Below are 21,876 nucleotides of genomic sequence, written 5' to 3' on the forward strand. Positions count from 1 at the left end.
CAGACGTATATATCCATCTAATGGGATTTTCACGTCACAATCTCAACGCGACAACGTTAATACAGTCGAGTTATTTTCTCCATGCACAAAGAACCTGACATTTAGGGTTAGAAAGGCGCTGTATGATACTTTCGTAACTTGCAGAAGTAAAAAGCTTTATTCTTACTGCAAACGAAGAACCATCTTTTTTCTATTTTGCTATAAAATTCATCAATTCGAAAAACTCACGACTTCGTCACGAAAATTTACAGAAACGATTCGGGGTACGAGGACATCAGAGGAAAAAGCGAATCCGTGACGAAAGGAATGTTCGTTTGCTCGTAATCGGCAAAATCCTGATCTGATCTGACCACGGCACTTGTCGAGCCCACGAAATCAATCTCGGCGATTTCGTATGACAGTCCAAGCGAGCAACGCAATTACCGGGACTATTATCGACTCCATTCCAGCCTCTTCCGGCAGGGTGAGAGGGTAGAGGGCAAGAGAAACTTCGAAGCGGGACTCCTCGGCGTGATCCAGACGGCCGATGCTCTTCCCGGCTTTTAATTTCTCGTTCTGGTTTCCGGTTTCGCGTGTTGGAAAAGTTTCGAGACGGAAGTTGCACCGCCGCGGCGCTCAGGGATGCTTTGAGCAGGAAGAAGTCCGTCTCGAGGTCGGTTTGGATGCCGTAGCTCTGGGGCGTAATATTGATCATGGCGTGGGCGAGAGAGAGAGAGAGAGAGAAACGACGACGGCGAAAGGGGGGCAGGTGGGGTGTCTGCACGCCCTCTCGTTCTCCTCGCTCTCCGCGGTGGCACAGGGGGGCGAGAAAGGGACGCGAGAGGGCAGAGGAACCAGCTGAAGCGTTACAACGGGCCCACTCGCTGCATACACGCGGCGGCTATACCGGGTGCTCGTTAAAAGAAGACTCATTTTGCCGAAAAATGTGTTTGTCTAACTTGTGCTTTATTTTTTGTCTAATCACGTGACAGAAAGTATTCGAGAGATATACCGTTTCTTTAATCAAGATAAAATAAACGGAATTTACTACGACTCCAAATGTATGCTTCCGACAGTGATTAAGTTCTTTTCGTATTACAGCTAGAGCCATAATTTACCGAGGGGAAGTAACTTAAAGGATACGAAGAGTTGTTGCTTTTACCGGTTAAAAGGGCGCAGGCATATCGTTGTGAATTCTTGATAAAGAAAGAATGAAGTTGCTGATGATTAGAACGCTGATTAATTTATTTTTTCTAGCGAAAGATCGTAGCAATTTCAAAATTTTCAGAAATACAAATTTAAAAAAGAGAGAGAGTAAGAGAGTGTAATAAATCCCATTGTTTCATATATGCATTTACGTACACAAAAGTATTTCATACAGAGAAGATCATTACGCGGTGCAATAGATTACCTACAAAGCGCGTTATTCGTTATTCACGTTAGCCGCGTGCTGTCCATCATCGAATTCTCGGCATGAACCCTATGAGGCTTTACCCTACCTTTCATTACGGGCTTTTTTCCGGCTGAGAACCGCTGGGACTGTTTCAGTCAGGATCGAAATGACAGTCTGGGCGAGAGGCGCGAGAGCTTTGAAAGCTCTCCTCTCTCTCTCTCTCTCTCTCTCTCTCTCTCTCTCTCTCTCTCTCTCTCTCTCTCTCTCTCTCTCTCTCTCTCTCTCTCTCTCTCTCTCTCTCTCTCTCTCTCTCTCTCTCTCTCTCTCTCTCTCTCTCTCTCTCTTTCTCTTCTCCCTTTCTCTCTCCCTCGATAGGGAGAGTTTCTGTGCAGTACGATATGGGATATCGCGTTCACGTATGCACACGTGTATCGAGCGAGCAAACTCGTCCAAGTGTACGCGTAATCGTTCGAGCGTGTGAGTGTGCAAAAAACTCTTTTGAGAGCGTAAGAGAGAGAGAGAGAGAGAGAAGCGAGGGAGGACTTACAATACAGCCATGCAGGTGGAGGCCATAGAAAAGCCTGTCTGGCTTAAAGGGTCAGATCTCGAACCGCGTGCGAAGGGATCCGCGAACGTTCATTATTGAGAATAAATCTTTTCCGAATATTCCAACGTTACGCGCACATAGTGCGTAAGTAGAGGGAAGGATAATTTTGAGCATGGAAGTCGATTTAAAGGCGCTCTCTGCGCGAGCTTTAAATAAAATATTACTGTTTTATCGGGTACAATCCGTACATACATTGTATGGAGATGAGAGCAATACGGACAATCTGCAGTCAGTACTGATTTTCAGTTATAACGTTTCAATATATTCCTATATAACGTTTGTGAATTATTGTTCGTACGTATATAACGTTTAAATATCGTTCTTTTGCATTTAGCTAAATGCATTTGATTCCGAGTTTTATTTGCTCAACATGAATATGACGTTCGAATGTTATCATGTGCTGAAGAATAAGCGGCTACATTTAGCGTTATGTAGGATGCGAATACAACGGCTGCGTAAACAACTTCGTGTTGGAACATGACAATTGCAATGGATGTTGTATCCTTGCGTGTAAGCTACAACTCATGATAAAAGTATATTTTTTCTAAAAATAATAAAACAGGTAGAGAGAGAAAAAGAGAGAAAGGGATGCAGGGAGGGAGAGAGAGAGAGAGAGAAAGTTTATGAAAGGTGACACAGAGAAACAGGGTGATATGCTCGAACGAGGGCTGCAGCAGACGAAGGGGGTAGGTGCGCGGCACAAAGGGTTGTGCAGCTGCCATAGTCGAGACCTCTCCAATTATGGCTCCGGCTTCCCCTCACGTGTGTGACGTTGGCGGCGTTTCATTAATTTTAATGAAATATTCTTAACACTCTCGTTGGATCTCGATTTAGGCTTGTGAGGCCCGGGCCTACATTTAAAGAGGGCCCATTTTGCCTTTCATCATATTTTTCGTAGCCCATCAAAAAAATGAAAAAATGTAGCGACGAAAGAGGATTGTAATTATCGCGATGCACGAGTTGCGTCCATCGTGTGTCTGTAAAAAAGGAGGAATTTCGATAATAACGTCCACGCGGATAGGAACAAGTGCTACTGCAATAATGTATAAATCTGCCATTATCGTCATCCGAGAGCTCGCGTTGCGGAATCGCGCGAAGAGGGACAGCCCACGTAATCGCGTTGTTTACGGAGGCTGGGAATTGCGTCTTCGCTGGAACACTTTGCGTCACGAGGAAAAGGGGCGAGAAAATGATGTCTATATAAGCCTGTTCCTAGGTAGGAGACGGAACAAGTTTTATTGCCACGGCTGCATCGTTGCACATACGCGCGGGCGGAAGAGAATGACGGGGCGAGGCGGGAGAGCGTTAGGGGATCTCTGTGAAGCTTTTAATTGCGTCACGTACCCATCCTCAAATTTAAATGTTTGTCGGCAACGCGAGGCTTCGCTCCTCATCTCGTTCGGGCAAGATAGCGGGACGACAAAAGCGGATAGGAAACTTATCGGTATGCCGAACACGCCGTTCCTAAACCACCTATTATCATATTTATGATGTCTTCCCATTTCTGCGAGGAAAAGAGGCAAGAGGGAGGGAGGGAGGGAGAGAGAGAGAGAAGGAGAGAGAAGGAGGGAGCTCACCGTATCGACTTCCCAAGGTGCATGTTCCTCCACGAGATCTCCGTCATAATCGAATGGGATTAAGCCATTATCGAGATCGTATTTTTCTCTCCGTTGCGTTGTAGGAGATCGCGTCGCTCGAAATTAGTACGTATTTTAACGGCCGAGCAACCTTCGCTTATACACGATCGAAGAGATGATTATGAAACAGCTATTATAGATGTTTATTATTAACCTGACCTACTCCTTTTTTTTCCACAGGTTGCTTTCTAGTTTTATCCCGATCCCTCTTACGCTCGGACTGCAGATAAGACTTTGACACAGTGTAAGTCTCTCGTTTATCTCGTGTGATTATAGAATTAGAAGGAAACCATGTTGAGAGATAAGTTTAAACGGCTCAAGATAGACAAGGGTCATGCAGCAACGTGTGATATATTTAAAGTTTTTATCTAATATACCCCCCCCCCCTCGAGAGAAACGAGAATTGCCCCAGCTTTTCGGGCGATCTTTCGCGCCGAGTTAATATCTCTCTTAGAAACTCCCAAGAAGCATTGTAGCCTGGTCAGCGATATCAGGACCGGTTGCCGAACTTCTGCCATGGGAAAACGAAAGTTCGAGGAGCTTTCAAACTGTGACGTTACGCGCGAATATATATCGCCGTGTTATGGTTTGGTGCTTTTGAACGGGGAAGTTAAACACGGGGTGGCAGGCAAAGCGAGCGTACAAAGTACACTTTGGCTCCTGTTAGCAGGATTAATAACTTCGCCACAACTGACTCCCTCCGTCATGTATAGTATATAGTTGCGTTATGAACAGAAAATTATGCCTCGCTCTCGCGCGAACCATCGACGAAAAGTCGCCCGATAAATTATTAATGTATGTATATATCACTCTTCGATAATAAGCTGTTGAAGGGAACAGTTGTGATCATATTCCTATAACACCGTTGAAATTTTCTCGCGCTCAAGATCCCGCTAACTGAATTTTATTTTGGGATTTAGCTATCTTATCTTAAATTGCTGTTTTACAGGAAGCTTTAATTCTGGGACTTTTCGAGGCGTTTCCGATAAAGTCATCGGGTGATATATTACGTGACTATCGCCACGTCAAAAATACATCGTGGCCTATCTTGACTACTGCGTTTTGGAGAGCCAGGGTTAAGCGGTGTCACGGGGCGGTATCGGCATGAATGTTTCATGAGGCCGCTTCACTTCTACACGCGGGGGATCGCACACGCACGTGTGCGTGCTCGTGTTTGCCGAGCGACAATCCAGGAACGCGCACCTAAATCATTGTCACCTCACTGATTGGCTGGTGTCCATGGCGCTCGTAAAAAAAAAAAAAAAAAGCCCCGAACTCTCGGAGTCTCGGTCTTTTGGTGCCTGGTCGAACGTTCGTTTGTGTTTACCGCGGAAATGGTAAATCAGAAGGGTAACGAGAGAATTTAATTTCTTACACGAAAAAAGAAATTATTTTACTAGAGAGAATAGATTGTAACTATGTTGACGTATGCTCCTCCATTTTTTTTATTCCTGAGAAAAAGTATTTTAAAATAATATCAATCGTTTTTAATATTTCATTCATTTCTTCAAGATTTATTACTTTTATTTCTTTATACACATATATTTTTATACTTTCTATTTAGTTTATACGATTTTATTTTCACGTCGTGATAAACGTGCATATAATAGTATTATATCCATATTTATAAATAAATAAAATTCGTCTATATCGTTTATACTTGGGTTATTCATGTTTCTGAAGAAAAACTAGAAACTACGAAAAAATGAAGCACACATAAAAATACTTTGTATTAATCTACAGAAATTCGGGAGCGAGCAGACAGAAGTGTTCTTTTTTTTTGTAAACCGAACGAGACACCTGTCGAATGAACGATTAATTCAAATCGCTCGACGTATTCCCGATCGGCGACGTTTTGGCAGTTTTAGGTCGCGCGCATTGTTTATTGAAAATATGCCGGCGTCACATCGTCACGTCATCGGCAAGCACGGGCGCGATTGAAGACAAGAAAATTGGACCCGCGCTTTCGGGCCGAAGCCGAAGTCGAATTCACCGCCCCGACACAAAGCAAGCCCGGAATAAATTGCGCGAGTCGCGCCATGGCAGCCTTTTCAGAATACCTTTGGAAGTACGTGCCTGAAGGATACGGGATCGCTGCTCCTGACAACTTGCGCGCGCGAAGCTTGGCGAACAATGGGAGGATGTCGAAACTTGCGCGAAACGAGTACATATGTACAATGAGGTGTCTTGCGATATCGCGCTGAGAATTTTCCGCACAATTAACCGTCCTCGTTTTTACTGCCTGTTCTAAATGTAACTAAGTAATTCTTACCCCCATGTTAACATTGGAAACATTGCACCTATTAAATAAGTAAAAACACGGGGATTAAACGCTCACTGTTAGATATTCAACAGAAAATTCAAAATGCTCTCTCAACGATGAATAAACAATGTTGGAATATAAAAAATTTAATCAATTTTATTTGAAATCTTGGAATGCAGAAGACATCCGAAATGTATAAAAAGATAATGATTCTTATACGTTTATTGAGTAATGAGAACGCGCTGTTAATAATGACGATCCAACGGGGTCAGCGTTTGAAAAATTAAATTTGATGCAAAAGATGCAATTCTCTTTGAATAGGATGGAAAGGGACAAAAGTCCAATGCGACGCGAGACAGACGCTCGACGGTTTATATTGCATCGCCCCGATACATCCCGAGATTGCAGATCCGGCCGATTGATCTCAGATGAATATTTAAGCCTGTGTGGCACACTAACGTATCCTTTCCACCGCCTTACTTCTCCCTCATACCTTCCCTCTGTACACGCACACACATACGTGAAATGTATATCGGCATCGCCAAAGGGTGTCATTTCCTGCGATGTTGATAACGTTTAGTGTAAACTTTTTCGTTCCTCAACCTGGTTGAATTTATTGGAAGCCATGAAAATCACGTTGTGCCGATAAAATATAAATATAAATATAAATATAAATATAAATATAAATATAAATATAAATATAAATGTCAATATCGAGATCATAAAACATTAAACGGAAATATTATAAACTCAATTACAGACGCGACGCGTGCAATATAAATCCTATTTCATTTTACTTCTCGTCGTTATTAAATATCGAAGATACATGGCGTTCGCGTCGGGCTTTTCTTCGGCCGTACGTTTACCAAGTTCTTCCTATAGGATTTTTACGCCTGTTGTATCGCACGTATATCGTCGCACCTATGCGAACTGCCTCGTACGTCGCGCAAATTAAATTTTATCGGCCAAGTTACACCGCGGGTGGTATAAGCGGAAGTCTGTGCGCAAACTACGTCCGATAAACGCGTTCAACATTTTTCGCAACAACGAGGCGAAACTTTTCGCATCTCAGTTTGATTAGAAAAAAGGCAGAGAATTCACCTAAATAGCAATTTTCGAAATATCGGATACGCGATAGTCGTACTTTCAATAATTTTAACTCTTACAAAGTATATATATAAAATTATAAATATCTAAAATTACAAATACATACGAGTTGTTGTCAGGAGGGGTATCATTGCTGGGAAATAATTAACAAACAACGTTAATTGTATAACTTCCCTCGTCATGCGCCATAAACATAATTCTCATGAAATTCTAGCTTGAAACCGGGGAAATACCGTTTCTCTAGAGCATCTGCGGGATATTATGTAGGATTGTTTGCGTGTGTACAACTCCTAGAAAGATTAATGCAAATATCAAGGCGCAATTAGACGCATTTTCCGAAAAACCATTTCGAGTTAAAATTTACGGTGGACCCAATTAACTAATTTCTCTCTCTCTCTCTCTTTCTGTATTCTCTTGTTCTTTCTATGTTTAGATCTTGTCTTTTTACTTCCTATTCTCTCCCCCCACTCAACGTCATAATACGAGAACAATATAAATTCTGCAACTAAAAGCGCGGAGTCTTTTCAAGTTACAGAACTGGACGCTTCTATTGTAAATTATTAATTTACTTTTAACCGTTTATTGTTTCTCTTCGCTTTTACATGTAATTTCACCGGGAAATAGTTGCGGTTATATTCCCGAGCATCTCATAGAGCGCAAGTTTTTATTGCAGACATTTATCGAAATTGACTCCTGGAAATCTTTATTTATTCCCGGTTGTGTCCTAAAATTCACGTTCTATGTACAACGGGAATGGATAACACCTAACGAATCTCGTTTATAGAATTCGTTACCCGATTGCCGCAAACGGTAGTTCCCAGTTACCACATTGTTAAATCCCCTGTAAGCTTTCGAACGGCATAAATCACATCCCCCGATATCATAGTGCGACCGAACACAAAAGACTTTACGCGAGTCATCGAGGTGGGTGGGCTCGGCCGGAGAAATTCGAAATACTCAGCGAAAATCGAGGAAACGCCGCGGACCGTTGCGTTGCGCCGGACGGCTGATAAAATTATGATAGAGCATCAATCCTAATGGAATAACCAGGAAATATCAGCTAAGCTCAAGCTAAGCCGGTAACTTCACAAATATTTCGCTGATCTCCATAACTCTGGCTGACAGAGCGAAAAGTGGTATTGCGCTCGTTAAATTTACCACCTCATGCCTACCATGCATCTCTTAGCGCAAAAAAAATGACAGATGGAGATGAAGATTGGCTTTTCTACTTTATTTAAATCACTGTTTTCAACGTCGCCTTTAGAAAATGACATCACGGAAGGGTAGTTAGACATGTCGCTTAATAGATTTCATACATAGTTACGGGATAAATTTATTTTTAAAGAATGTAACGTTATTTCTCCGTCCTCTCTGATGATATTACTTTTATTTCTATGAAAAGCGTCCCAACGATCGAAATTTCAATTAAAACGAGAAAATACATACGACGTATCTCTCGATCGAGGTATTTTCAGAAATAAAATAAATGCACCGCACGCTTACGCGTGTATGTGTATGTACGTGTGTATGTACGCGTGTGGGCAAGGATGTACGAGTGCGCCCCATCGTCTGGACCGGCGTTACGTCACGAAGTCAAGGAAACGGCGATAGGCCGCCGCTGCGCCAGAAAGAGAAAGGGGGAAACGACGAATGAGGTGGCCAGGGCAGCGAGGGGAGAGAGAAAGTGAGTGAAGGGGGTTGCGGAGATAGGGGCGGATGCGAGCGCGCGCGCGCGCGCGCGTGCGAGAGAGAGAGAAAGAGAGAAAGAGAGAGAAACGTGACGCGTGGCATCACGTGGTGTATTGATCGTTGCGCAGCATCCACGAGAGCCATTCCTACCTACTGCTGCCAACCTTCCTACCTACCCCAAGCACTCTACCCCTTTCCCTCACCCTCCGTCTGCAGTCACTCGCCTCCCACCTCCCCCTCCCCTCGCTTTTCCCTTCACTCTCTTCATTCACTCGCCCCTCCCCCCCTTTCTCTTCTCCCGAGCCTCCATTCTCCTCCGACCTCTGCTTCTGTAACAAACCTCCTTCTCACCCCCAACCCTGTCCCCCCTGTCGCGCTTCTCGACCGCTCTTGACGAAACCCCGTCAGACATCCATCCTCGTGTATCCAGCGAGTTAATTATTAAATGCATCGTCGTGCCTACCGAGGAGGTAGACCCACACCCCGTCGCGCATCTCCTCTTTTCACCCTCGCTGGTCCACGCGAAGTCTTCCCCTCTCCCCGCCGCCGTACACCCCTCGGTCCCTCTTCCACACAGCAAGATACGGTTCATCTAGAATTTTCGGCTCTCGTGATCGGCGGGTTTTAACATCAAAGCGAGTGGAAAATTACTTTCATCGCCTGCCGATTGCGATTGCGGATTTCATGTTGAATGCGTTAGATCCTACCCCTTTGTCAATCCCTTGCACCAGAGAAAGTCCGAACGGGATGTATTTTTCACCTGTCGAGATTAGACTGATGAATTTCACGCGCCTCTTGTATTTTTTTTCTTTCTTTTGACTAAAAATCCAGTGCTCGCATGGAAATTGATGGGAGATTCAAGATGGCGTTACACAATTCGTGTAACGTTCTTTTTTTTTTGCAGCAATCCATTTTATTTTTTCCCCCCCAAATACATTATCAGTGCAACAGTTTCGGAGAGTATCGGTAACAGAAGCGGAAGATGACAAACGATCTGACATTTATCGTGGTATACGTAGACAGTAAATTATTCAGTACATCAACTTGCCTTAGCAAGTTCATAATATTCCGCGTTTTATTCCCTCGCGGTAACTCTGATTGTTCAAAATACGGTCAATATGAGAACCATATATACGCGAACGGAAACCCAAAGCTTTTCAGGAAACGGAGCTCCCTATTCCAAATCCCGAAACACATTGAAACGGAAACACGTCCGAATCCATTATTACACGCTTAGACAGGAAGACTGATCTATCTCCTTTACTCGATCGTTCCGTATACTCGATATTACGATTATATTCCTTTTCAAGGTGAAAAATGAGAACGCGGTGGCTCGCGATAAATTTAACCGCCGCGCCGCGCGCCGTTAATATCGCGGCGCGTTTACCTGCTGGCGTAAACATTTTTTGTCACGCCACGGTATAATGCCCCGTTGCGCTTGTTTAAATGACGAGTATTGACTTGACCTCGTTTCGGGGAAATCAAGGGTTGGAGGGGGTGGGTTGTATTTACGCGAAAATGACGGCGCGCCCGCGCCGCCGTCCACGCGAAACGATCTAAATGCGCGGGGGGAGAGGGTGCGATTGCGTATAAATTTTCGCACCGCGCGTCGCAAATTAATTTTAATCTGTGGCGGAAGCGTGCGTGTTTGCGCCATTCAATCTCCAAACTGCTGGATCGAAAATTTATTGCATTCTGGTACGCAATATCGCCTAAATGTTCTACACGGACGTGTCAGTGTCGCGTCGACGATGAATTCGTACATAGCGTAGATAATGCAATTATAACAGTAACTGTGTGTGTGTGTGTAACATGTGTACATATTAATAAAGAAGCTGAAAAGATACGTTCGAAGTTATGACGATAGCGCTGAAGAGTCTCGCGATTTTTGTATTTTGCAGCTTTGCTTTAGCACGGCAGGTAACCCTTTACTTGTCCGACCGCGGCGAGCTGCATTTTAGGCCAAATAGATGCCAATACGGACGCCAATAGAGGGTCGTAATAGGGAACACACGTCAGTTACAGATCGTCAGCGTACATATATGCACTTACGCACGTTAGAGCCACCAATCAAAGTGCCACAACATTGTGTATCGCACCGCATTGCCAGGAACATTACGCCTCTGGGGCGGCAAATGGCCGAAATGTTGCTCGTCACAGAGATAATAACACGGTGTATCTTCATTGTTATGCTCTGCCTAACGTCTCTGTCGCAACCGCTCGTCTGTCTGTCCGCGAAATCCATTTGTCTAACGTTCCGCGACGTCAAGTGGATCTTAGCGTCGCGCATCAAAGGTACTCAAACCTTTCGCCAATTAAGCGACAGCTATCATCAATCATATAGCGAGCACCGTATGGCATTGCAAGAACGTACAAGAACGATTTATTGAAGTCAGACGTGATCCTGGGGATATTTGAGGAAAAGATACAACGACGTTGTAATGGTGCTCAACGAAAGAATGAAAAGAGAGAAGAGAAATTGGTGAAAAAGTTCTATATGAACAAATTGACATATTTATATGAAAAATTTTTGCATGCTTGATCTTTAAATAAAAGTATATAAAATTTCAAAGAGCAGAAAAATGGTTTCAATAAATTTAAATTGGATACTGTCGAAAGATGATCTCAGGGTATTCTTAAAGATTGTTTAAAAGAAGGAAAAGAATAGTAAAATTAGGAATAAAAAAAATAGATGTTGCATAGACTTAAAAACTTTTCTTTATACAGCTAAAGAATTAAGTTAGATTTTTATAAAGAGCGACTTTCCAGGTAAAAAATAAGGATCTCTCTTAAGAATATGGTTATGTAATTCTATTATTTAACTTTCAACAAAATGCAAACCCCCTTGTTGCTAAAATTTTCATAATAATGAACCCAACTAGAAGATTTTCTGTAGTCACAAAACAATTCTGTATTTCATGTTCTTACATCAAGTCGCATTTTTGTAGGAGTATCATATGTAGAAATAAGAGAAAGAATGTTCTTGGTACTGCTTTTCCAAATAATTTACGAAACTATCACGAGTTCTTCTAAACAGCATTTCGACTTGTCCACATAAGTGAGGAAACTCGATTGGAGCAACTTAGTAACAGTTACCAAACTCTTCGTCTGATTGATTGCGTATACATGTAACGGCGAGAAATGGAACGATCGGGGGAAAACTCGGAGGCAGCTTAGCGAGATCCACTAGCGAGAGAAGACGCGACGCGGTCGTACAAAGAATGATAGCGGCGGGTACTCACCCCCTCAGGCCGAAAGCTCTCTTTGCCAGCTCCAGCTTGAAGACGCTCGGTCAACAAGCAGCCGGAAGCTCGAGTCTCGCCTCCTTATGACGCTGCAACGAGCAAGGCGGGTACTCCAGATCTCCCTGTAGTCGCGTTTTCTTCTCACTTTCGCGACACTGCCGTGTTAACCGTGCTTTCTTACGTGACGCGACGACGAATCGGGAAGTTTAAAAAAGGAAGAAGAAAGATCGGGAGTAAGAGAAACGATCGGGGTGCTTCTCGAATTTACTCAACGGACCGTGACGAGACTGCAAACGCGTTCGATCGGAAGGAACGTTGGACGATGGGGACAACAACGTCGAGACGCACCTCGTATATGTCTCTTGAGAAGGAGAGAAAGAGAAAGAGAGAGAAAAAAGACAGAGAGAGAGAGAGAGAGAGAAGTCAGCGGAGGGATAAGCTAATTTTAGAGTTAAGGATCCGTATGAAGTGGAAGAGAGGACGGCGAAGGAGCGAACGCGCGAGTACAATACATTGCACGCATCGGAGACTGTCTCTTGCGAATGAGGGACAACCGAGAGGATGAAGAACGCATGATCTTGGGACACGCTGCCAGAAAGAACTCGATCGCTGACCAATCGCCATTCGAAGATTTACCTCCCGGTAAATAGAGACCGCTGTCTCGGCCAACCGGGGCCATCATGATGATGCTAATAGACCTCTTAGATGGAACATCGATCCGTCGATTGAGGCGTTTAATGTCGGAGTTGCGTGCTACCATGCCATCATCGGCTTAACCGTGTTCTCTAATCACGTGTGTCTATCGACGATCGCATTTATCAGGTGACATTTTTTTCCCTACCGATACTTCTTCTACAGTCGTCTGAAATAACGTATGCTCCAATGACAATTATATGCTAAACAAATCATCCAATTACCTAGAACTTTCTTCAGTTGGCCGGAAATAGCCGGATGGTTGGATTTGAAAAATTTCTAAGAACTGAGAAGATTTCTCGGTAACAGCTCGCCATAAGAGGGCATCCTTTCTCACTACCTTCCTACAAATATTACATATGATGTTCGTTTACGAAGACGATTTGCTATTTATCATTCCTTTTCATTTCCCTCGCGTCGCGACGCGGGCTTCGTAATCGAGAAATTCTGATGTCGAGCTACACTGTGATCTTCAGTTTTCCTAACAAGCACGGATGGTTCCCACGAGGCGACGCGTCGTAATGAAGAGCTAGAGATATAACGCGTAGATCGCGAGGGGAACGGCGACAACAACGAGAAGAACTGGACTGGATTAAAGGGAGATAACTACATCGTAATCTCGAGATTCTCCACAAGAATATTATTACCACTCGCGATATCTTTATGAACAAAGAAATTATATTCTAAAACAACTTATCGCATCAGAGACTCACAATCGCAATGTGTTTCTATTTCTTCGACCTTCGACCATTACCATCCCTCCTTTAGTCAAACATGAAATCCTCATACTTGCAAAATACTGCACATCTAATTGATGACAAATACAGATGTGCGTCACGGGATTAGTGGTTAGCATTATATTAGAATTTTTCATTCGGCTTCTGGTCGCCCGAGCGTGAATTTGCATTCCAAGCGACTCTCTGTCATATTTCGTGCTATTTCGCGCTTGGTTTATTGGTCCAAAGCTCCAAAGTTAGCCTATTTGCACCTCCGGTAATGCGGGAACAATGCCGGATTTTCGTCGATGCTTACATACCCACGCAAGAGTCGCGGGAGGACGATAGTACTATACAAACGCTAACGCGGCCTTCGCTCGTTCGTTCGCGTGCATTCAGCTTTGCTCGAATAACGAATTAGAGGATACGACCAATAAATATTCGTGTCATCGCACACACGACAAAAATGGGTTATTCCGAAAAAATTACTTTCCAGCTGGGAAACTTTAACGTACACGAGCGTACCTGATCGAACCAATCAGTTTTTCTATATCCTCCTATTTAAACAAGGGTAATCCTAATACTTAAATAAATAAATAAATATATTAATAAAGGAAGAAAAATATTCTAAACAATCAATTTCAAATCACTCAAGAAATTTTTAGACAAGACAAAATGCAACTAATGTCTGATATGCTTGGCATAAAATTATTTTTCCGTTCTATAAAGTGAAATGGGTTATATAATTTGAGTCGATGAATATTCCATGCGAACAAATTTTCCAGTTCTTTCATATCGCGACGCTTAGAGTTACGGCGAAGCACTTCAGAATGAAGGGGTTCTTTGAAGTCACGTTTGCTCAGCTAAAATCGTCGCGGAGGAAGCAGGAAAGCTGCGGGAATGATAACGCCGCCGAGGAATTTGCCTGCATCCTCGAACTTATGGCAGACGTACATTGTTCCGCGTTCACTACACATTCCCGGATCTTGCTGTCGAATTTTCCCCGTGTATTAACGACGAGACGTACTGTCTCCCTTGTTAATATTAAATTCTACACGATAAAAATTCAACAGCAGTCAGAACTGACGTAAATAACACGTGAATTTATACATTCGAGAAATTCCATAACATGATGGTAATTAATGTGACAAAATTTTCTTAATAAAAGAAACGTAATAGAAAGCATTGGTTGCAAAAAAATCCAGTCTGATAAACGTGGTCTATCGTATTTCGCGAATATTTACAAGCTCTCGGGTCAGAAGCGAGGAAAGTCGCTGCTCGACGTCTCAATGAGAGGCAAAATGGTTGGAGACTTAATATATTAAACATTAGATTGTAATATTTCGCACTACAGTACACAACCTTCTCCGAAATTGGTGACTTCCTACAAGGGAAAATGGAGCCGTAGATTAAAATGAGAAGGTAGGGAGGACGGAAGGAAGGAAATTGAAGTGTTTGATCGTTGCGGTCGGAGGCGGTATAAATCGGGGCCTTATTAGCGCGTCGCGATGGTCGTGGAAAAACTAATTTTAAATCTAATACAGGGCTGTGTAAGTAAACACATCGACGTGTCGCAAATATCCCGGGAGGGTGCGTTCGTCGCACGGCAGGATGGATAATCGATTAAGTCGAGGTATATCCACTTATCCGCTTGCTCTCACACCCCGCAGAGCGCAAATTCCAGAATCTCAAAGAGGCGGTGCACGAGGTACCTTAAGACGGGGTGGATATGGCGCTCAATTTGCACGGATCCTTGGCTAAGCCTCCAAAGTGATAACCGATCTACTAGATGCAGCCGGGGCGGATCACGAAGTTCCATAACGCGTCCCGTTACCTGCAACCTACCCTCGTATCCCTAGTAAGACACGCTCCGACGAATAATTACCACTCACTTACAACGGCGAAGCCATAACTCTTCCATGTCAAAGCTCGCGCTTGTATTGCGTCGCGATATGAAAAAAACGTAGAAATTAATGGTGAAAAACTGCGTCTTTAAAAATATCCTTAAAAGATTACATTAAATTATGCAATCCAGGCAAATGTATTATTATTATTATTATTATTACAGATTTAAATGCTAATATGCAGCATTACTGCTGATGCCTTACCTTTTGAGATACAATTCTCTACTTTATTTCTGGTTTTTATGCATAATAAGCTTTTATTATTACACTTTAATTTATTATTATTATTAAATTATGTTAAAATGATAGAAATGGTTGCACGTGAAATAATTTGTTGGGAAGATTTAATGCGTGGAAAAAGCACGTCCGAAATACTGTACATCAAAGATTGGTTGGTCGTATTCAGTGGACTTGACGTTGGGTGAGGTGCATCACCGTATTACATCCCCGTACGAAACCATCATGCCACCTCGAGGATGGTACGCGTGCACGAAGCAGGGCGTGCCGCCGTAATCTCAATTCAATTTGAGAGCACGTCGTCGTGCAGCGAGGAGTCCCTTTCGTGATAATCTCCGCCGGAAATACTAGACGGCCGAAACTTCGCGACTAACGCGATTTTCAAGTAAATTTCACTGCCATTAGGATGACACGCCATGGCTCTTAGTCGGAGTATCAGCGGACTCACTTGCCATGCACGTGTACCTGTCTTTCGCTAAATGCGGACATTCGAGGAGGAGTTAATAGCCGCACGATATTATCATCAATATTTTATTTGGAAATTATTTAAATCCCCATTCCGATCAGTTATGATAATCATTAATCAATGTGATTATTGGACAAATCGGATCGAATGGAATAAAGTATAATTCGATAATAGTATTATAGTTGATATGTCAAATTATTGTTATTATAAGACCATCTCAACTCGATACATCGTTCCGCTAGACTCGACAAGATTAAAATAATCAGATATGGTAACATGCCAAACGAATTAGCATCATGAATGTAAGTATACCGTGAAAAATGTAATCATTATATATCACTCTCGATTATTCCTTTTTTAAATAGAGATAAAAAAAATAGAACATACGTTTTATGGTGTTCAGAGAGCTTGGTAACAAACCTCGTTGGAAAATAAATATAGTAGACCGACGGGAGACATCACGGAGGAAGCGGTACATCTTAAAAGTCCCGTAGCTGGGATCCTTTTAGCAAATTACGAAGTTATCGGAAAACTCTCCCGAAGGGGGACACGCCTCGCGGCATTATATTTAATAACGTCCAATAAACGTTACTCTCCGCCACTGCTTTTTCTTCTCCCATTTTTCTCCTCTGCTCTTCTTTTTTTCTCTCCTACTTCGCTCTCGCCCCTTCCGTGTTCGCTTTACCCCACTTTCGTTTCTCTCCACGCTGCACTTTCTCTCTCTTTTTCAGCGTGCCGCTAATGTTTTTACTTGCGTCATATTAAAACGATTGATTTCGTTCGCGACGTGTACGTCCCGTCTCTTCGGAGATACTGCTCCGCACCGAAAACCGATATCGACCACTTTCAGTCTGGGCGCGAGTCGAATAAACGGCCGCCATTAGCCCCGAGAGTCCTGCGGCGTAACACAGGAATTTGTACATCCACCTGGTTTCGAAAGTGGTGGCTTGTAGCTTTCGCGACGATTACGTTAACACGTGTTGTCACACGCGAATTTTTTCACGGCGACCGTAAATAACCGTGAGTCACCCGTTGCAGATGCATCGTATCTCGTTTTTCAGACGATTACTTTATCATTCAATAATTTTATTCGCACTGCAAACATTAACTTTAATTATTTACTAAATGTTTCTTAAAAACTGACGATTCTCTCTTTGTTACACAAATTTTTACGAAATTAATTCTAAATACATCTAACTGTAGAAAATAAATTATTTCGTTTGCTAATTTTTTTTTCTATTTTTTCTGTACTATCTTGAGTTCTTGAGTTCTATTATATCATATTTTGCGGATAAATTTCTGTACATCAAAATGCATTTTTATTAAAAATCTATTCTGCTTTTGTTAAAATCTTTTTAGTTTAAACAAGTGACGAGTTATTTTCAACAGGCGAGATATTTTCCATCTGGAGTAGGGCGCTTGTATGAGTAAAACGTTTATCCAACGTGTTGAAGTCGTCAGGACGTTTTGGTCATGTTAAGGAAGCACGGAACGAAATCTCGCGTGCGCGAAGTTGCAGAAGGGGAGCAATCGTACGGAACGGAACGAGCCGGTAAGATACGGTGCGCCAGGGTGGGACGGATGGGACAGTGATGTGCAGCTGTATTTATAGTATGGATTGTGTCTGCTTGGCAGCTCGCCATCAGATGAACGGCTCTCCTAAGAGCCCTACGCGAGGCACGGACCAAGCAGCGGTACGTACGAAGTGCTATTGATAACTATTGTCTCCACATTTATCCACGAATCGCTTATTCCCTCGCGCAATCTTTCGACCACCGTCCTAAAACCGAAAAAGAAAAACGCTTTTCTTTACGCGAGAGAGCGACGACTGATGGCAGCGGCGATGGAAGTCTTTTTTCCAGTCCGAAGCTACCAATAGCGGCGGGGATGAATCACAATCGATTCCAATCGGTACTCGTTCGCAAGCACGACCTGGCTTTTATTAGACCGGCTGACACCGAGGATCACTGCCAAACTAGGATCGCGCGAACAATAGCTTCCACGTATCGTCTCGGCCGGGCAAAAATAACTACAGTTGCCTGCATTTCCTATCGCACTCTTTTTGCATCAAAGTTGAAGCAGAGAGAGAGAGAGGGAGGGAGGGAGAGAGAGAAAGAGAGAGCGAAAAGGAAAAAGAAAAAATTCCATCAATGTTGGTTTAATTTAGAGAGAAATTTGCTGTAGACAAAAAATGTGAAAATATGTGTTTCTATAGTAAGTTTATGTATGTAAATGATTTTAAAGCGATAAAAATAAAATAAAAAGTGAACAGAACAAGCACGGGAGTATCCTTATTGCAGAAAGCGAATTGGCGATAGCGCGGTTTTAGGATTTCGAAATAATGTTTCTGGAAATACTTTACTTCGCGCGGTCGCGTGCCCAGAATCCATTTCCGTCGTCCAAATACCTCATCCCCCAGCTTCTAAGATTCCCAGACGACTCCGGAACATGGCGGATCAATGATCTATTCGCTCCATCTTATGCGTGCCATACGATGCGTGACATGTCGATGGAATTTTTATTATGTGCAATCTATTCAGAATTTAGATGCCAAAATGGATACCCAAGATCTGAAACGTTAATCTCATTTTAAAAGAAGATTTCGCTCCCAAAATATCGAAAAAAATTTTCTCTGCACCGCTCAATTTTATAAATTAATCTTTTTTTATACGTAGCAGAGAGAAATTTGTTACGTTACGAAAAACGATAATATTTCGCGACAATTCCGTCACTCCTACTTGACAATAGCAAAGAGAAAGAGAGAAAAAAATGCTTTTTGTAAATCTATATTAATGTTGCAGCACATATTTCGCGCTTTCTGAAAAATAAGGATCGTAATAATTTTTCTAAAGTGTTTTAAACCATACTTCTAGCTCTTCTCGACTCTATAAAAAATCCCAAGTTACCGTTCCGACCTTTACCTACACCAAGTGCAGCACCGCCATTGTTACCGTTTTAGCTTTTTTCATCGATTACCGTTACCCCAAAGAGGGTATCCCCGCGAAGCTTAACACCGACTCGAGAACCGTACCGTCCTTGTCTCGCATATCCCCCTCGTATTCCTAGGATTAGAGCTGGCTTTAATGCCCTGACGACAAGGGATTTCGAAGGGTAATTGAATACGGACACGCCGAAACGTCGCGGTTAAAAGTTCCAAGTGTCCTGCTATCGCTATTCGCGCGTGGTTTTGTCCAGTCTATCCATCGAAGGGCGATCGACTTAATTGATGAAATTAGATCCCGAGGTTCAACTGGACTTCAAGTGTCCCTTTAATTATGTAAGATAGCGATAAAGCGCCTTTGGCGCGCGAACTAGCGCATGCATGTTAATTCTTTCTGAGTGACCCGGCGAACGGAACCGGAAGCAATGTCCCCTTTTTGTGCCGGTTGGTCCGTGCTTGGGCGCTCGCCGCTGATCGATTCGGCGGGATTCGGTTTTGATCTGTCACGTGGAAGGAACCGATCGCCCTCAACCGAGTATTCACTGTCAAGCCCCCGTAGCCGGCTGGATGAAGATTATTCGCTTGTAGCTCGTACTCGCCCGTAAAAATATCGAACAGCCACCATTTCGGGTGGCACACGTACGAAACGACAGCGCGAATATTAATGTGTACGGCGTTTCGAAATTCGATAAACACAGGGAAAGCACCCAAGGAGAAATTTACATCATATTTTGGTTAATATATAATGTGAATTTACATGATTTTGACTTTTCTGTTTTCCTTGAGAACAATTACAAATTAACCGATGAATTAAACTGTGTTTATGCGTCCTATACAGCGCCCTACAGGCCGATACATTATGCGCAGCATCCGTTACCCTCGCAACTTTAATTAATACCAGACAGTGCAAAACTCGCTGGAGCGACTTCCGGGGATGATCGGTTGCATCCTGCAGAGAGCGAACGATATTTAACGTGGGCGAAAGATAGGTCAGGTCGTAAAAAGCCGCGGCGCGCACAGTTTATGCATGCATGTGGGGACATATTGCGATTCACAAGGCTCTCTCCTTCTCTCTTTCTCTTTCCCTGGCATCGGCTGCTTCAAAAGGAGCAGCCAGGTGAAGTGTATACATATATCTCGCGTACTCGGCGCGCGCGGCGGAGGCCACCTTCGTGCATGCACGAGTAATTCAGGTGGTATCGATGGCGCGCGCAAAGCACGTTATTTTTAGTTCAATTTGAACGCTCGAACGGCACCATAAAGCGAGAACGCTACGTACGTTATAATATAATATAACCGGCGGGTGTGTGACGGGGGAGGAAAAATGGGCGACTGGGTCTACGAAGGAAGGGGAGGGAGGAGGTTTCGCGGACAAGCGTCGCCGGGATCGTTAAAAGCGTCAACTAGTTGCCGCGCGGTGGAAACTTTCGCGCCTCGACACGGCGAGAGGGTATTTTTTTTCAATACGGACGCGCGCGCGCGTGCCCATGAATTACCTTATAATTCCATGAAACGCAAATTCCCCCGTCGTCGTATCGGGCATAAAGATGGTCGATTATCGCCCCGTCAGCGATCCCCCGTTCCCCTACGACTCCGTTCCCCCCGAGGACCGAACGTCGCGCGGATTAACTCTTAACTGCTGACGTTGATAAACTCCCTCGGTCGTGTAACGCGTTAAAAGTTGGAAAAGCTGTTTCGCGCGAGCGCGTTACCGAGGAAAGGGAAGAATTCTATCGAAATATACTTTACGAAGTCTATATTCGACGGGAGGTCGTTGCATTTATCGCCGAACCGAAGATATTTCAACAGAATCGATTCTAGTCGCGTTTCGATGCGCATCATTGAACTTCGCTGATCTGTTTAATAATAAAATTGACAATAATGATGATAATTCTATCGAGTTTATTCATTAATGTTTCATAGCGAAGCACAAAAAGAGCGATTTTTCTAAACTGAACCTAAACAGGGATTTACATCTTTTCCGAGAGACTCGGTAAAGGTAGTAGTCCGTGAGGACAAAAACGGAGTATTTCGATTGCGGGATGAGCTGAACGCCATGAAAGGGAATCCGTTTAGCACGAGTAGCATTGTTAATATTTGTCGAAACTGTATTCTACGGTAGTAAGTAAAAGCACGCTAATGGGAAGAGATTAAACCCGCGTAATTATTTCGCAGTTGAAGAGATTTTGCTCGCATATTTTCTCGTTTCTCGCTTTTATTACTCTTACGGAGCGGTTCGGATCTTATTGAATCGTACAATTAGAAAATCCGCGTTTATATATATATCTCATTGGCGGAAAGACTGCCTCTTCGTCGACGTGTGCGGGGCCTTCCGACGTTACGCGGGCACAAATCAAAATCAATAAGCCGATTATTGGCCGCGCCGAGCGGAGATTACGCCGCGCCGCTTTGAATTGACACCCAGGACGAGGCGGAGTGAGCCACCGGCGCGCGCGATTCAATCCCGCGGGCTCTCCCGACAGGCGGACATCCGTCCCAGTTCCTTTTTCCACGCGCGCGACGCGAGAGAGAGTCGGCGGCGGACAACGGGGCAAAATGGCGCATATGGATGCGGAGCGCCGACATCACCGCGAAATGCTATTCGCGCATTCGTTAGCGACGCGGAGCCTCGTCCTACCCGCTGAACAAACGAGCGCCCTGACGGCGCGCATTCAGCCGTCTGTGAAAGACGCGAAAGACGGCTCGTTTTCCGCGTAATTTCATCCGCGCGGCGCGGGCGACGCGCGGTATTTTCCATACCGGAAGAGAATTTATCAATAGCGCCTCGCGCGAACGTGGCGATGCCGCCGCCGCGCGGCGCCATCGTACGAGACGTTACGATAAAACGAACCGTTGCAATAACAATGCGAGATGATTACTAAAAAAAAAAAAGGAGAAAGAGAAACGCTCGAACGTTATTTGAAATTTAATGCGCGCGAAGTGATATCGACCTGATTCTTGCAAATGTATATAATTACGTAGGATTATAAATTTCACCT

General features: G+C 43.6%; 1 protein-coding gene across 4 annotated transcripts in view; it reads left to right on the forward strand.

The window, feature by feature from the left end:
• Positions 1-21,876, forward strand: part of LOC139772349 (uncharacterized) — a 28,629-nt gene that overhangs the window by 3,153 nt on the left and 3,600 nt on the right. For 2 of the 4 annotated variants that reach the window (XM_071706002.1, XM_071706001.1), the window contains exon 1: positions 16,085-17,630. The exons of 1 other annotated variant lie outside the window; for it this stretch is intronic. In XM_071706002.1, coding sequence (XP_071562103.1) covers positions 17,529-17,630 — 102 coding nt within the window. In that variant the 5' untranslated portion in view covers positions 16,085-17,528. Of the gene's footprint in view, positions 1-16,084; positions 17,631-20,458; positions 21,844-21,876 lie in introns of those variants that run through there. One more of the 4 variants, XM_071706003.1, reaches the window with a different exon arrangement.

This window comes from Temnothorax nylanderi, unplaced genomic scaffold, assembly GCF_030848795.1.
Source record: "Temnothorax nylanderi isolate EJ_2023f unplaced genomic scaffold, tnyl_v1.0 TNYL_tig0048_pilon, whole genome shotgun sequence".
In the NCBI taxonomy this organism is placed as follows: domain Eukaryota; kingdom Metazoa; phylum Arthropoda; class Insecta; order Hymenoptera; family Formicidae; genus Temnothorax; species Temnothorax nylanderi.